Below are 15,170 nucleotides of genomic sequence, written 5' to 3'. Positions count from 1 at the left end.
CAGGTGGTCATACTCCGTATTGACATTGCTACTTCTACATTGGATCCCGATGTGAAAACATTCACCAAATGCAGCATGACGTGCCGAGGTCACATGACATGAACATGCAATTATTCAGCATTTATCCGTCAGCGGCTTGAACCTCATCTGCCCTCCGTTATATAAATAAATCGCAACAATCACGTGTTCGCTTTTTATGGTGGAGTGGATATTTCACTTTGGACATAGGTGGAGTTCAATAGAGATAATATTAAACATCTTAATACACAAGGAAAGACCAAAGAACAAAGGCAAAATAAAAAGGTGATTCAAAAACAAGGGGGGAGGAGATTGTGGAAATCTGAATGAGCAAAGATAGCTTCAAATCTGTGCAGATCTTTTATTGCAAATTCACGGCAGCTTTTACACAGTACTCGTCAGGTTGATCGTTTTGAAAACAGCTTTTAGCCTGACGTTATTATGTAGCTTGTTGTTGTTTGGCGCGCAGGTAGCTGGCCTTCTTCTGGGCCACACGATCATTCCGCTGAGCTAGAGACAACTTGGCACGGTTCCATCTACACGAACAAAGATAAAATGCGTTTGTAAACAGGGACGAGATGTACAAACCTTGCATTGTCAATCTCCACTCCGCTTCCACAAGCCCAACTCTCCCTGCTTATAACCATGCGGATGATGACGTGACAGCAGCAGCGGCATAATCTATCACCATCGACAACGTACCTCTTGCATTTGCCGGTCCACTTGGGCTTCTTCTTACGAATTGGGTTCTTCCTTATCCGGGCATGTGCATTCTCATACATGGACTCCAGCTTAAGGGGAAGCAAAACAAAACCATTACCCCCATGAAACCTGGATTTTGACATCACTGGTCATCCAAATACTGCACAAAAGTAACTCCAGGAAACAAAAAACAAACAAACAAACCATGTCAGGAGTAATGGCATGTTTGATGTAGCGCGAAAACTGTTTTTTGTACAAATCTTCGTCATCCTCGAGCAATTGTTTCATGTAATTACTGATGTTCGTCCCAAATATGTGCTGGCGATGTATATCAGGATTAAACTCCTTGCTTTCGGAATCGTATCCAGGGAATCGGCGCGTGCTGGAAAGAAAGGACAACAGAAAGAAAGGACAACAGAAAGAAAGGACAACAGAAAGACAGTCACTACAGGGTTTAAGCTGGAGGGCCAGCATCAAGTTTATACTAAATTTGCAGCAATACAGGATTCTTAGGTCCCTCACCTGTGTGGAATGGACAGCCCTCCATCCACCGCTCCCTTTAAAACGCCAAACACTTTGTTGCCTGTGGTCGTTCTGGCCAGCCCAGTGTCCAGATAGCATGTGAATGCACCTGGTCCACGTTCTACACTCTCCACATTGAATTCATCCCCAGTGACCTCAGGCTGACCCTCATACACACGGTCTATCCCAAACTTCCGCAACACCTGGAGTACAAAAATGGGGGAGAGGAGGGCAAATACCAATTAAAAGTCAAGTGAGTGGGAGAGAGGGAAGTACTGCGGAAGCAAACAATTAAAAACAAACGAAGAAATATTCCCTACACTGTAGGTACAAATTTAGCATCCACATCACACACTTTTTCCATTTGGAATTACTAAGTCACACCTTACCCTGCGTGCAACCAGCAGACCGCTACAATAGGCAGCTGCGTAGTTGGTCAGCCCCACTGGAATGCCATATTTTGGCAGTTCGTGCGAATAGGAAGCGCACACAATGACGTCACCCTCAATCTTGGCGTACGCCAGCTGGTGGACACAGGAAGAACAAACAAATCAGTCAAACATTTTTAAGCGGTGAAGCCACTGCAATATTTGGTTATGTCCTTCCATCCATCCGTCAAAAATGAAAAAGAAGAACCTTTCTAACCCACAGTGTTTAATTCTAAAGGGTTTTTGGTTTTGCTCGTTTCTTGGACACGGGTGCGATTTTTGATTCTTTTTTATCCTTGCAACAATCTCACTCTCCTAAATTCAGATAATTCCCTCAAACCAAGGTCTGAAAGGAGGCATCTATTTACTCATGCAATCCAAAGGCAAGGAAAAGATCGACACATGACCGAAGCAACTGAAAGGAGAGTTCAACTTGTGGGAAACCAGGGTTTAAATTATAATTTGCCAAATACTGTACTAATAAAAGTAAAATTTGGTGAATATTTTACATTCAAAATTCATCAAAAAGCTAATTCGGACACTAATCAAATGTGCACACACCCATACCGCTTTCAGAAAGCACTAGCAGGGACCCGTGGAACAAACCCTCCCTTTGTTTGGACAGTGTATACGCAATTAGTATAGTATAGTCTTGTCCGCGGCTGGTTACCACCAAGCCTTGGACGGATGAACCAAACCAGCTTTAACTCCAAAGGCGATCTCCAATTTTTGCGGTTATTGATGCTTTCGGGACTGAAGAACCACGAAGTGTTTATTCTTGCAAACACACAGGTTTATTCCGAAACCCACCAAGAACAATACAACAAAAATGTAACAATAATTATTTACAACAATTAAGGTGCGGGATGGGAATAAAAAAAATAAATGATGAGGTAAAAATGCTAAGGCGAGGATCCTCCATACAGACATGAAAACACACACAGGGTGAGGTAAGAAAATAAAAATCACGCTCCGGCACTCAACTGCCCCAAATGGATCCCGTGGTAAGTCAACAGTTGAAGCCCGAAGCTACGGAACTCAGAAAATGGCGGCAAAAAGCCGCGCGTCGAAGGTGTCGCCAGCGCCCGTGAATGAGGCGATCAGGGAACATGGCCTCATTCTCTTCTCCTCCGTCCACCGCTTCACAATCTTTGGCGTGAGAGGTAAAAACAATCCTCCTCTTTCGGAAAGGGAGCACGAACACGTCCTGCAGCACACCAGCACACCTGAGACAATGAGCATCCTCACGGTCACACTGCCAAAGCCAGAATCACCAAGCTTCTTGTTCGCTCCGCCCATGTCATCGGGCTGCATAACTCGGGTTGGGGGCGTGGCCTGGCGGTCCAGTCCCCCGCCCATCAAACCATTGTAGCCTCGCCTCTCCTGGGCAGGCCTTTGCCTTATGTGTGCATTGGAGTGTGAATAGCTTGGCCTGCTGATGTTACAAATGTTAGGGATGGCCACAGAGGGTATTACGAACAGGGGTAATTATCTTTAATGCCTACCACAAATTAACACGGCATCACCCCTCGTATGATGCACATTTAAACACAACCATAAGCTACTTTTTCCTTACTTATTAAATCAAAATGCTCCTACACGTCACATGGTTCATACTATTTCTATCCAATCCTACCTTTCCTACGGTATTCTCTTACCGACCCCCGTAAATGTAACAATACTCATTTAAAGTTTGGTGAAAATCCCATCACGAGATCACAATTTTTTTTTTTTTTTTTTTGTATACTGAATCGAGGCTCGTGAAAGAGCTAACATTTACTTCACAAACAAATCAACCAGACAAACAAAATATATTAAAAGAGGGAGCGAAGACAAGATGGGGAGAGAAGGGGAAGCACACAAACACAACATTTGAGAGCAGGGAGATGTGTGGAGAGGGCTTGGGGGGAGGAGGCGTGGGAGGGGGGAGAAGTATAAAACACAAGGACACCAAGGACTTCCAGGACAGAAGTTGGTATTTCAAAAAAGTGGAATTGGGGTGAAATTAGCGGGGGTAGTAAAGACCTAGGTTTTGGATGGGGGAAGATAAGAGATGGTGGTGAACAGCTGTTTTAAAGACCTGGAGGGTGGAGTAGGATTGAAGAGAGTGAGGGAGTTTGTTCCAGAGGCGGGAGAAAAGAGGAATGAAGGAGTGAGGGTGAGCAGAGAGTCTTGATTTTGGCAGTTTAACCATAAGAGGGTTGCAGGCAGATCTTGTGCGACCTGTAGGAATATTTGCGGGAACAGAGCCCAGAGAGAGCTGGGGGGGCAAGGCCAGAGAGGAGTCGGTAGAAGACGGAAAGACCACCAACCTGCCTGGGGTGAGTGAGTGAGAGGCCCTTGGAGTTAGCTTCATCGCGGGAGATTCCAATGATTCTGAATGCTTTGGTTTCAACAGCGTGAAGACGAGCTAGGTGTGAGGCAGGAGCACCAGGCCAGAGGGGAGAGCAGTATTCCATTGAGCTGCGGATGAAAGCCTTGTATGTGGTGAGGAGCTCAGGTGTGCCAAGGAAGGACTTCGCACGATGGTGGATGCCCAGTCGGCGACTGGCTTTGGAGGCCAGATTTGAAATGTTGTTTTCCCAGGAAAGATCATGGCAGATAGTGAGACCCAAAAGCTTGAGTGACAGAACTTCTTGGAGAGGATTATTCAGAAAGTGGATGGGAGGGTTGTCCAGTCGGTCTTTTCGGAGAGACATCGTAAGAGTATGAGATTTGTCAGGATTGAAAGACATGTTCCACTTGTTTGCCCAGTCTGTGATTTTGTCCAGGTCTGCAGAGAGTGAGGAGGCTGCAGACTGCCGATCTGAGGGATGAAGAATGGAGCGACGGAGTGGAGTCATCAGCAAAGAGATAGAGGGGATTTTCAAGAGAGTCAGAGAGATCATTGATGAAGACCAGAAGAAGCACAGGGCCCAGAACACTGCCTTGGGGAACTCCAGGCTGAACAGGAAGAAGAGATGAGAGAAACCCATTCAGGGCCACACGTTGACTACGACTAGAGAGGACGTCCGCCAGCCATGCGTGGAGATTTCCATGGATACCAATAGGAGAGTTTGGTGAGCAGAGCGGGGTGCCAGACCGTATCGAAGGCACGTGATATGTCAAGGGAGACAGCTCTAATTTCCTGTTTGGCATTGAGGACCTCCATCCATTGTTGAGAAAGCAGAAGCAGCATGTCCAGAGTAGAGTGACCAGGTCTGAAAGCAAATTGATGATCAGAGATCAAGCCATTGGAGAAGAGGAAAGATTTCATATCTGAAGCAATGATGGATTCCATGACTTTGCTGATAATTGGGAGAAGGCTGATTGGTCTGTAGTTGCTGGGATCTGCTGATTGGTCTGTAGTTGCTGGGATCTGTTTTTGCACCTCTTTGGTGCAAAGCGGTGATGTTGGCAGATTTCCAAGCAGATGGCAGATGACCTTGAGCAAAAGAGAGGGTGAAGAGAACAGAGAGAGGGAGTGAAAGAGCGGAAGAACAGGATTTTAGGACCCGTGGGCTGATGCCGTCAGGTCCAGTTGCAGAATCAGAGTCGAGGTTTGACAGAAACTTTTCCACCTTGTCAGGAGGAAAGGACACCGAGTCCAGGAGCAGCTGGGTACGACTGGGTACGGTGGGTACAGAGAGGGATGGGTTTGGGACACAAGATTTAGAGGCAAACACAGAGTTGAGGCATTCAGCTTTTTCACGTGCGGAGACAGCCGTTTGAGGTGAGGGAGGGGATGGAGGGGGAACAAACAACAGAAACAGATTTGACCAGACGCCACCAGGATTTGGAAGAGGGAGACAGATAAGAGAGTTCGGTCCTGAGAACGGAGAGATATTGTTTCCTGGCTCTCCTGAGGGTGGACACACACTTTTCGGGCTTTGTGAAAGGAAATGAGATTTCCTTCCGTTGGATTTGCTTTCCAAGAGACGACAGCAACTTGTTTCTGGGCAATAGCCTCACCACAAGATTCCCTGTACCATGGACGGGAGAAAGGGTATGACAACTGAAGACGAGATGGGATAAATCTGTGCATGAGAGAGAGCAATTTACTTTGGAAGAATTCCCAGGATGAGTTGATGTCAGAGGCGGTAGAGATGGAAGACCAGTCCAGATTATTGATGGCTGCTTGAAGACCGTGCCAGTTGGCCTGAATGAAATGCCAGCCTCTTAGATGCTGAGGAGGCTCTCTGAGCATGGTCAGAGAGATGTCCACTTTAACAAGCACATGATCAGATGAGCCGATTGGAGCAGACAAAGAGCAGCATACATTTTCAGGGAAGTTAGTCATAACCAAGTCCAGAAGAGAAGATGCTCCGTTGATTGAGATCCGGGTCGGGAAATTGACAGATTGTGTCAGTCCCAGTGAGTCACAGAAGTCCTTTGCTGAAGAGCCATGGCTGGTGAGAGAGGTACCCACACCCAGCCAACTGGCATGGTGACAATTTAAATCACCACATATGAGGAAGAGAGAGTTGGGAGAGGTTGATAGAAGTTGGTCCATATTATTAGACAGGGAGATGTAGATGGAGTCATCACTGTTTGGTGGACGGTACAACACACATATGAACAAAAGGTGGGAGTGAAGGGGAAGCCGTAGCCAAAGGTATTCCTGGGGGTGAGGTGGAGAGAGGGCAGTGCAGGGCGAGTGAGGAAGAGTTTTTTTTTTATAAAGATAGCAACCCCACCTCCAGGACGAGGCTCAGGTCTATCATACCGGAGGAGGGAGTAACCTGGGAGAGATACCAAGGCATCAGAGACATCATGAAGGAGGAAAGTTTATGTTAAGCAGATCACGTCTGGTTTGACAGAAGCAACCTGTATGGAGAGATCAGTCAAGTTTGAGCGAAGGCCCCGGATGTTTGAGATTCATACTGTTAAAGAAGAGGAAGGGGGGGCATCGGATACAGAACGGGGGGGGGGGGGGGGGGGTAGGGTAAGATATGGAAGAGGAGGAAGAGGTAGGGAGAGCTGTTGAAGGTGTGTCAGAGATTTCAGAATAGCTTGGAGAAAGGGAAGAATGGGGCGGACAAAAGGTTTGATGGTGATTGGGTGAGGCGCATGAGGTGTTATTTGAGGAGGGGGAAGAGTGAGGCAAAAGGTTGAGGGAGATGAAGGTGAAAGTTGGAAGGGGGAAGAAGTGGGGAGGACGCTTTGAGGAGGAGGGGTGAGAGGGGAGTCTTGGAGGGGAGGAGCGAGGGAGAGTCTCGGAGGGGAGGGGCGTGGAGGGAGTTTTGGAGGGAAGGGGCAAGGGGGGAGATTTGAAAGGGATGGGTGATGGGGAAGATTTGGAGGGGAGGGGCAAGGGGGAAGATTTGAAAGAGATGGGTGATGGGGAAGATTTGGAGGGATGGGGCAAGGGGGTAGATTTGGAGGGGAGGGGTGATAGGGAAGATTTTGAGGGGAGGGGCGAGGGGGTAGATTTGGAGGGGAGGGGTGATGGGGAAGATTTGGAGGGGAGGGGTGAGATTGGATTTTGAAAAGTGTACGACTAATGGTAAACGAACATTTATTGCAAAATGGGTTTCTTGAGACCTTCGAGTGAAAAATACGTTTGAGGACGCTGAAGGATGGGTGGAGTGCTGGAGAGTTTAGGGAATGTATGAAAGAGGCACTGTTGGAGATGGAATTTTTTTTTGGAATGAATAGATTTGGTGAGCAAGTCGAAAGCATCCTTTTATAGAATAAGAAGAAAAAGGTGTTATAGTATACGACAGAATACAGTTCTTCAGGGGACAGTTTAAACATTTTTTTAACAACGTGATCACGAACAACGTGGTCGAAGAACGAACGAACAAATAAGACCGAACAAACGGATAAGAACAGAGAAGGAAATATGTTTTGGTTTTTTTTTTTGAGTTGAGATTTTAAAACAAGGAAGTATGGGGTGAAAAGACCGGGAAAAACAGAGACCGAAAGTAATTGCAGCGCAATCGAAGAACCGCTGAGACAAAAACAAAGCCTCAAGCCAAAGTCGGACACGGTAGCCTACTACACTAGGCCTCAGAATACGCGACACAAACTAACCGACGATTCTGTACACAGGTATGAAAAACCAACACCGAGGAATCCTATTAAAGACAACCAATAGGTACACACACCGAAAGAAAGATACAGTTTCAACAAAAACACAATTGTGAAAAATTACTTGACTTCGAAAGCGTGCACGCATGGACAGCTTTGAAGAGACGTGACCCCCAATCTTCAAGTTATCACAGTAACAGGATTTTACCTAACATAACCTCTGACCTTTGAACTCTTGGACCAAAAATCTAATCAGTTCATATTTTCATCATTATATATACCTGTACCAAGTTTGACTTTGATCCCTTCAGCCGTTGTTAAGTTTTTGTGGTAACGAAAATCTATCACAGAAAGTCGGCAGACAACCCGAAAACATAATGCCTCCAGCAACTTAGTCAGGAGCATAAAAATGGAGACAGCTTAGGACAAAAGGGCAACCATCTCAATTTACCTTCAGTTCATATTTCCTGTGAAATATCATACAATTCCCAAACAAATATGGACAATAATAACAATAAAACTCAGGCCGTGGCTACCTTTGGGAAATTACTGGGAAGGTCAATGCAGTTGCATTCACAGCTTAATTTGTACGTTTTTGTTTTTCCCCGTACACGGAGCAATGTGAAACTTGGAGAATGATCAAAGGTAATTTGAAATGGCAAATCTCGGAAAATGGCAGCAAAAAACCACGCGTTGTCAAGGAACGAGACGACGCACCATTATTTTTTTGTTGAGTCAAGACTCGTGGAAGATCTAGACCACAGAACCCATCAGGACGCAACAAAACAGTAACTAACAGAAAGAGAAGAGGAAATGCCAACAGCAGAACTGAGGGACGGACAAACTAGGGATGGGATAACGATGAATGGTAAGGAAAAATGCAAGCGGTAGACAAGATATATAGAAGCAAGAAAAGAAAAGAATTTTTTTTGATGGGGGATGATCTGAGATGTTGGAGAACAGCATCAGGAGGTAGCTATGAGATTGAAGAGAATGTGGATGGAGGGAGGTGGGGGACATGGTGGGGGAAAAAAGGAACGAATGAGTGGAGGTGAGCAGCGATCCTGGATTTTGGGAGTTCACCAAAAGCAGGTTGCTGGTGGACCATATTCCTGGGGTGGGGGACAAAGCACGGAGAGGGCAGAGGGTGCAATACCAGAAAGAAGGTGGAAGAAGACAGACCACAGACCAGTCAGTGATGGCAAAATGATAGTTAGGCCCATAGACTCAGATTCATCGTGGGAGATCCCAATGAGTTACGCTCCCACGTTCACCACTGGAAGCTTGTGGAAATTGTACAGAAAGTCCTCCTTTTCCATTTCCTCTAGGCATGAGCCACCAGCCATTTATATCGTGGGTACTTTCGATTTACAAACTAATTTTCCCACAGAGGTAGAGAATCCACATGGCTTACGCATGCTGAAGTGCAATGGCGAAGCGGTGACGTGGGACACGTCAGCACCCTTCAGTTTACTTGAGCAAATGCAATCACTCTCGCTAAAAATATATTCAGGAGAGCGATCGATTTACAGCTCTCATATTTTACAAACACGAGTCTTTGAAATCCGGTGCATATAAAGCAAATGACGGCAGTAGAACATGGGCAATCATCGATGACTGCTCCGGAGCGAAAGCGCACGTCAACCCACCTGACAGATGATGTCTTTGTTTGTAATTCGTACAATAAGGCGGTACTTGGGTGTGTTGTACTTGTTCTTGTCCTGTATGACGAGGCGTTTGCGTGCATAGTAATCAGTCTTGCCCTCTGCACAGCACGCAAAAGTATACCAAAACAAATGAACAACATCAATGGGCACCCAAAAATAAAAACAGAGGGAAAGGTTTGCACATTACACGGAGCCACGCGTCTAAGAGCAAGGAATACAAAAACGGTTAATGTTACGGCTTTTACATTAACATCATTTACCATGAAATATATAAAAGCCTTGTGTTGTGGAATTTGTTTACACCACCATCTGACCAGCACTCGAGCTGACCCTGATTATCCACACAAAAAAAATTGCACTTGAAGGTCAAGAACACAAATATGAACTTTTGTGTTATTGACCTTAAACGTATTTGTGTTCTTGACCTTAAAGTGCAATTTTTTAAAATAGACTTGAACCTAATAAGGATTATTTCTTAGGATGGATAGGGCGGATAAGGGTGGCGGACAGAGTATGGGCAGACCATACATCACCCGAACACAAATATTTTGCAACAATTGATGTGATCGACAGAAACAAGCCTTCAGATAGAGCAGAAAATCTCATGAATTTCAGACAGGCTTTAACCAGAAATGGGAACGACCTCAACAGAATGAACGACTTGATCATGTCTGACTGCACAATAAACTCAAATAATATTTTTCATTGTTCCACGGCGACTAGAAGTCCATACCTTTTTGCCACGTTATCTCAATATAGTTGCACAAGATCTAGATATTGATAATCAGGGCCAGCTCAAGTGCGTGTCAGATAGTGGTGTAAACAAATTCCACAATATGTGTACAAGCAAGTTGTCCAATTGTGTAAACAGGACAAATGTCGGAACCACAGAAAGTACTAGAATGGAACTCGGTAGAGCTCATTCCTCCGCCAGGCTGAACAGTAAGTTTTCTATCCCACTGATAAGCCGGATCTGGATTCAGACCTGAACCAAAATCTAATCGGCTTGTTCTCATCACTGAACCAACTCATCCCCCAAGTTTAGTCAGAACTCGTCCACAACTTTTTGAAATATGTTATATATCGCTTTTCACCCGATCTCTCAATGGTGAAGAACCACTTAAGAAATTAAATAATTCTCGTATCCGAGAACATATTCAGATCTTCACCAAAATCGAAGCAAGTCTTCCATGTCACACACCCAACCTCTCCACAAAGTTTCATCCAAATCGATCCACAACTTTTTGAGATATCCTGCTATTTATAGTTTTTGGCCCTATCAGTCAATGCTGAAGAATCCCTTTTAAAATTCTACTAGCCGGATCTGGATCTTCACCAAAATCTAATAATTTCGTCCTTGTCACCTATGCTACCTCTCTGCCAAATTTCATCCAAATCCGGATCTTCACCAAAATCAAATCATTTCGTCCTTGTCACATACGCTACCTCTCTGCCAAATTTCGTCCGAATCCGTCCACAACTTTTTGAGATATTTTGTTCAAAGACAGACAAACAAACAAACCGAAACAGACAGACAGGGGTGAAAACATAACCTCCATCCACCTTCGGTGGTGGAGGTAAATATATAAATAATATTTTTATGGAGTTGCCACACATGGACAGATGCATAAACATGCATTTTAAAGGCCATTTTCCCTACTAGAGCGGGGGTTAGCCACACATGGACAGATGCATAAACAAGACAACCCACCACTTAGCTTGGGGGAAGTGGTGTCACTTCCTGGCGCAATCTGGGTACCAGCAACATCACATTGTATTGTACTACAATATATCTTACTATAATTCACCAAATATCTGTCTGTCCGTCCGTCCATCTGTCTGTCTGTTCCCAGGTACCACAAAAACGGCTGAACTGATCGCAACAAAATTTTGGGTGGGTAATCATGGGACCCCCTGGAGTAAAATAGGGTATATTGTTTTTCCAATTTTTTTTCCAATTTTCCAGTTTTTCCACACACGATGAAATATTTACCGATATGAACAGTGATGTGGCTTTTGTTGAAATTCTACAAATACTGTTTAGATTTTGATGATTTGTGTGTGATATGATTTAACGGATGTTTATATGAATCGTTCCAAAATAAAAATAAAAAACCTTCAATTTCTGATATTTTGCCTTTTCATTTGGATTTCCCAATTGAAGCCCCGCCCGTAGGGCTGGTACCTTTGCTAGTAAATTCCGTTGCTAGTTGCTAGTAGGGTGACGTTGCTAGTAAATTCCATTGATAGTTGCTAGTATGGTGATGTTGCTAGTAAATTCCGTTGCGAGTTGCTAGTAGGGTACCGTTGCTAGTAAATTCCGTTGTTAGTTGGGTACTGTTGCCAGTAAATTCCGTTGCTAGTTGCTAGTAGGGTACCGTTGCTAGTAAATTCCATTGCTAGTTGCTGGTAGGGTACTGTTGCTAGTTGCTAGTAGGGTACCGTTGCTAGTAAATTCCGTTGCTAGTTGCTAGTAGGGTACCGTTGCTAGTAAATTCCATTGCTAGTTGCTGGTAGGGTACTGTTGCTAGTTGCTAGTAGGGTACCGTTGCTAGTAAATTCCATTGCTAGTTGCTAGTAGGGTACCGTTGCTAGTACATTCCGTTGCTAGTTGCTAGTAGGGTACCGTTGCTAGTAAATTCCGTTGCTAGTTGGGTACTGTTGCCAGTAAATTCCGTTGCTAGTAAATTCCATTGCTAGTTGCTGGTAGGGTACTGTTGCTAGTTGCTAGTAGGGTACCGTTGCTAGTAAATTCCGTTGCTAGTTGCTAGTAGGGTACTGTTGCTAGTTGCTAGTAGGGTACCGTTGCTCGTAAATTCCATTGCTAGTTGCTTGTAGGGTACCGTTGCTAGTAAATTCCGTTGCTAGTTGCTAGTAGGGTACCGTTGCTAGTAAATTCCGTTGCTAGTTGCTCATAGGGTACCATTGCTAGTAAATTCCGTTACTAGTTGCTAGTAGGGTACCGTTGCTAGTTGCGTACCGTTGCTAGTAAATTCCGTTACTCGTTGCTAGTGGGGTACCGTTGCGAGTAAATTCCATTGCTAGTTGCTAGTGGGGTACCGTTGCGAGTAAATTCCGTTACTAGTAGGGTACTGTTGCTAGTAAATTCCGTTACTAGTTGCTAGTAGGGTACTGTTGCTAGTAAATTCCGTTGCTAGTTGCTAGTAGGGTACCGTTGCGAGTAAATTCCGTTACTAGTTGCTAGTAGGGTACTGTTGCTAGTAAATTCCATTACTAGTTGCTAGTAGGGTACCGTTGCTAGTTGCTAGTAAATCCCACGGCTAGTTGCTAGTAGGGTACCGTTGCTAGTAAATTCCGTTACTAGTTGCTAGTAGGGTACCGTTGCTAATACATTCCGTTGCTAGTTGCTAGTAGGGTACTGTTGCTAGTAAATTCCGTTGTTAGTTAGTTGCTAGTAGGGTACCGTTGCTAGTAAATCCCGCTGCTAGTTGCTAGTAGGGTACCGTTGCTAGTAAATTCCGTTACTAGTTGCTCGTAGTAGTAGGGTACCGTTGCTAGTAAATTCTGTTGCTAGTTGCTAGTAGGGTACCGTTGCTCGTAAATTCCGTTGCTAGTTGCTCGTAGGGTACCGTTGCTAGTAAATTCCGTTGCTAGTTGCTCGTAGGGTACCGTTGCTAGTAAATCCCGCTGCTAGTTGCTCGTAGGGTACCGTTGCTAGTAAATTCCATTACTAGTTGCTCGTAGTAGTAGGGTACCGTTGCTGGTTGCTAGTAGGGTACCGTTGCTGGTAAATCCCGCTGCTAGTCGCTAGTAGGGTACCGTTGCTAGTAAATTCCGTTACTAGTTGCTAGTAGGGTACCGTTGCTAGTAAATTCCGTTGCTAGTTGCTAGTGTAGTGGGGTACCGTTGCGAGTAAATTCCGTTACTGGTTGCTAGTAGGGTACCGTTGCTAGTAAATTCCGTTGCTAGTTGCTAGTGTAGTGGGGTACCGTTGCGAGTAAATTCCGTTACTAGTTGCTAGTAGGGTACTGTTGCTAGTAAATTCCGTTACTACTACTAGTTCAGTTGCTAGTAGGGTACCGTTGCTAGTAAATTCCGTTGCTAGTAAGGTACCGTTGCTAGTTTCTAAAAGTAAAATACAACTCAAGTCAAGCAAGTGCCACAGTATTCAAACCAATCACGAGGATCCCCTCGCAACTACGAGGCTCATCTCTTCACCTCATCTCTTCACATGGAATACTGAATAGTCTTCACCTGGAACTGCACACGTCTCCGACCATTACCATGTCGATTCCCTCATTGCATCCCACCATGATCACTGCGCGCCCATTACGCCATGTTGACACAAAACCCATCAACGCAGGCAGGATGTAATATACTCACCGCGGCGACGTTTGAACTTGACCTGGTAGCGCCTGAAGTAAGCCCTGTTCTTCACTACCTTCACGAAACCCTACGGGAACGAGGAGTGCAAGCTCATCTCACTTTCGAGTCAACATAGCACAAGCGCGTAGGCAAAGGTACTGAAGGTAAGAGCGAGCAAGCTTGACACGTCGCCATGGGGCATAAGTGAAGCGACCGAATCCACAGCAATCCACAAGTAAAACGGACATCACAACGGCCAGAATGGGATGGAAGAAAACCCACCACTTCCCACAAAACTTAAATCGTGATGATTTCTTCCGAATAGATGAAACTTACCATGTTAAAGTAACGTCAGGACGCCTAACTCAGCAAACGCGGCCTTGTCCTCTTGCAAGGGTCGACGGGAAAGGATGAGGTACTGTACTGCGCATGCGCGTTTTGCTTGGATCGGTTTGGAGTATGAGATTATAAGGCTTATTTTTAAACACGTTGTTTTGTCAAGCAACTTAAATCCTATAAGAAGCAGTATTTAAAAATATATTTCACAAAAAACGACAACTCAAGTACCAATGCATACTAATACACCGCTTTATTATCAAACACACCACCCTACTGCCGTGCTTGACAATCGAACCTGCACAATTGTTTTGTGCCTTTTAATTTTGTTGAATTAACTTCCAAGGAACTTAAACGCAGGAGGAGTCCATTACGCCCATCAAGCCTGCGCAATGGTTACCAATCTATGGTCGTTTTGCTTGTAACAAATAATAAGGAACTGATGCAAAAGGAGGCCATTCGGCCCATCGCCATCAGGTATGTGCTACACCAACACTAGGGGTGTGTTCCGTTAGCAAGCGGCTGGCTATCGCTCGCTCAGCGTCTTGCTTGATTCAAAATGCTCGATCAAGCACTCCAACGGAACGGGGTCCTCGGGACCGCTCAACAACATGGCGGTCTCCAGGGAAGCAATGACGTCGTTGTACTCTAGCAAATGCTGTCCAAGCCACCGTTTTCAGTTTTACTCGCTCCTCTAGTGACAACTTTCCCAAAATAATTAGTTGTGTTCGCAGCGGATACAGAGAACGAGGAAGAGGGGTAAATATTGAAATAAATTGGGAATCAGGAGGAACCCCCTGCCAAGCCTATCTATGGACCCTACCATTGTACGCATGGGGGGGAGGAAGGTTTGCATGTTTGTAGATCTTGAAGAATTGGGATGAAAAGTCCGAATGACAATAAAAATATAAAATTCACGTTTCAATAATAATAGCAGAGTGGCCACCCTATGGGTGAGTGGAGATTGTGAATTACTTGCTGAAAAAAGCATAGTCTGTATATTAAGGCCGAGAAAAATATATTTCCGGGTTCTGTTCAGCGCGCGCATCGATTTTGACCATGCGCGTCAACAATTGTTTTTTTCAAATTTGGTATCGACGTTCGCGCACGGTTCTTCCCTACAAAACTGCGTTTAGTTTGTCCAAATCCAACCAGCCGT

General features: G+C 45.0%; 1 protein-coding gene across 1 annotated transcript; it reads right to left on the bottom strand.

Moving 5' to 3' along the window:
- Window positions 1-365: 365 nt before the first annotated feature.
- Window positions 366-14,840, bottom strand: RPL5 (ribosomal protein L5). The gene is made up of 8 exons (XM_068102358.2): window positions 14,012-14,840; window positions 13,694-13,763; window positions 9,332-9,447; window positions 1,632-1,766; window positions 1,243-1,445; window positions 925-1,102; window positions 721-809; window positions 366-554 (listed from the first exon to the last, which is right to left on the bottom strand). The coding sequence occupies exons 1-8, from the start codon at window positions 14,012-14,014 to the stop codon at window positions 458-460; spliced, it is 891 nt and encodes a 296-aa protein (XP_067958459.1). The 5' UTR covers window positions 14,015-14,840; the 3' UTR covers window positions 366-457.
- Window positions 14,841-15,170: the final 330 nt, after the last annotated feature.

The sequence above is a fragment of the Myxine glutinosa genome, chromosome 3 (genome assembly GCF_964187855.1).
Source record: "Myxine glutinosa chromosome 3, kmMyxGlut1.1, whole genome shotgun sequence".
Classification (NCBI taxonomy): domain Eukaryota; kingdom Metazoa; phylum Chordata; class Myxini; order Myxiniformes; family Myxinidae; genus Myxine; species Myxine glutinosa.
This window is presented reverse-complemented; position numbering and strand designations above follow the sequence as displayed.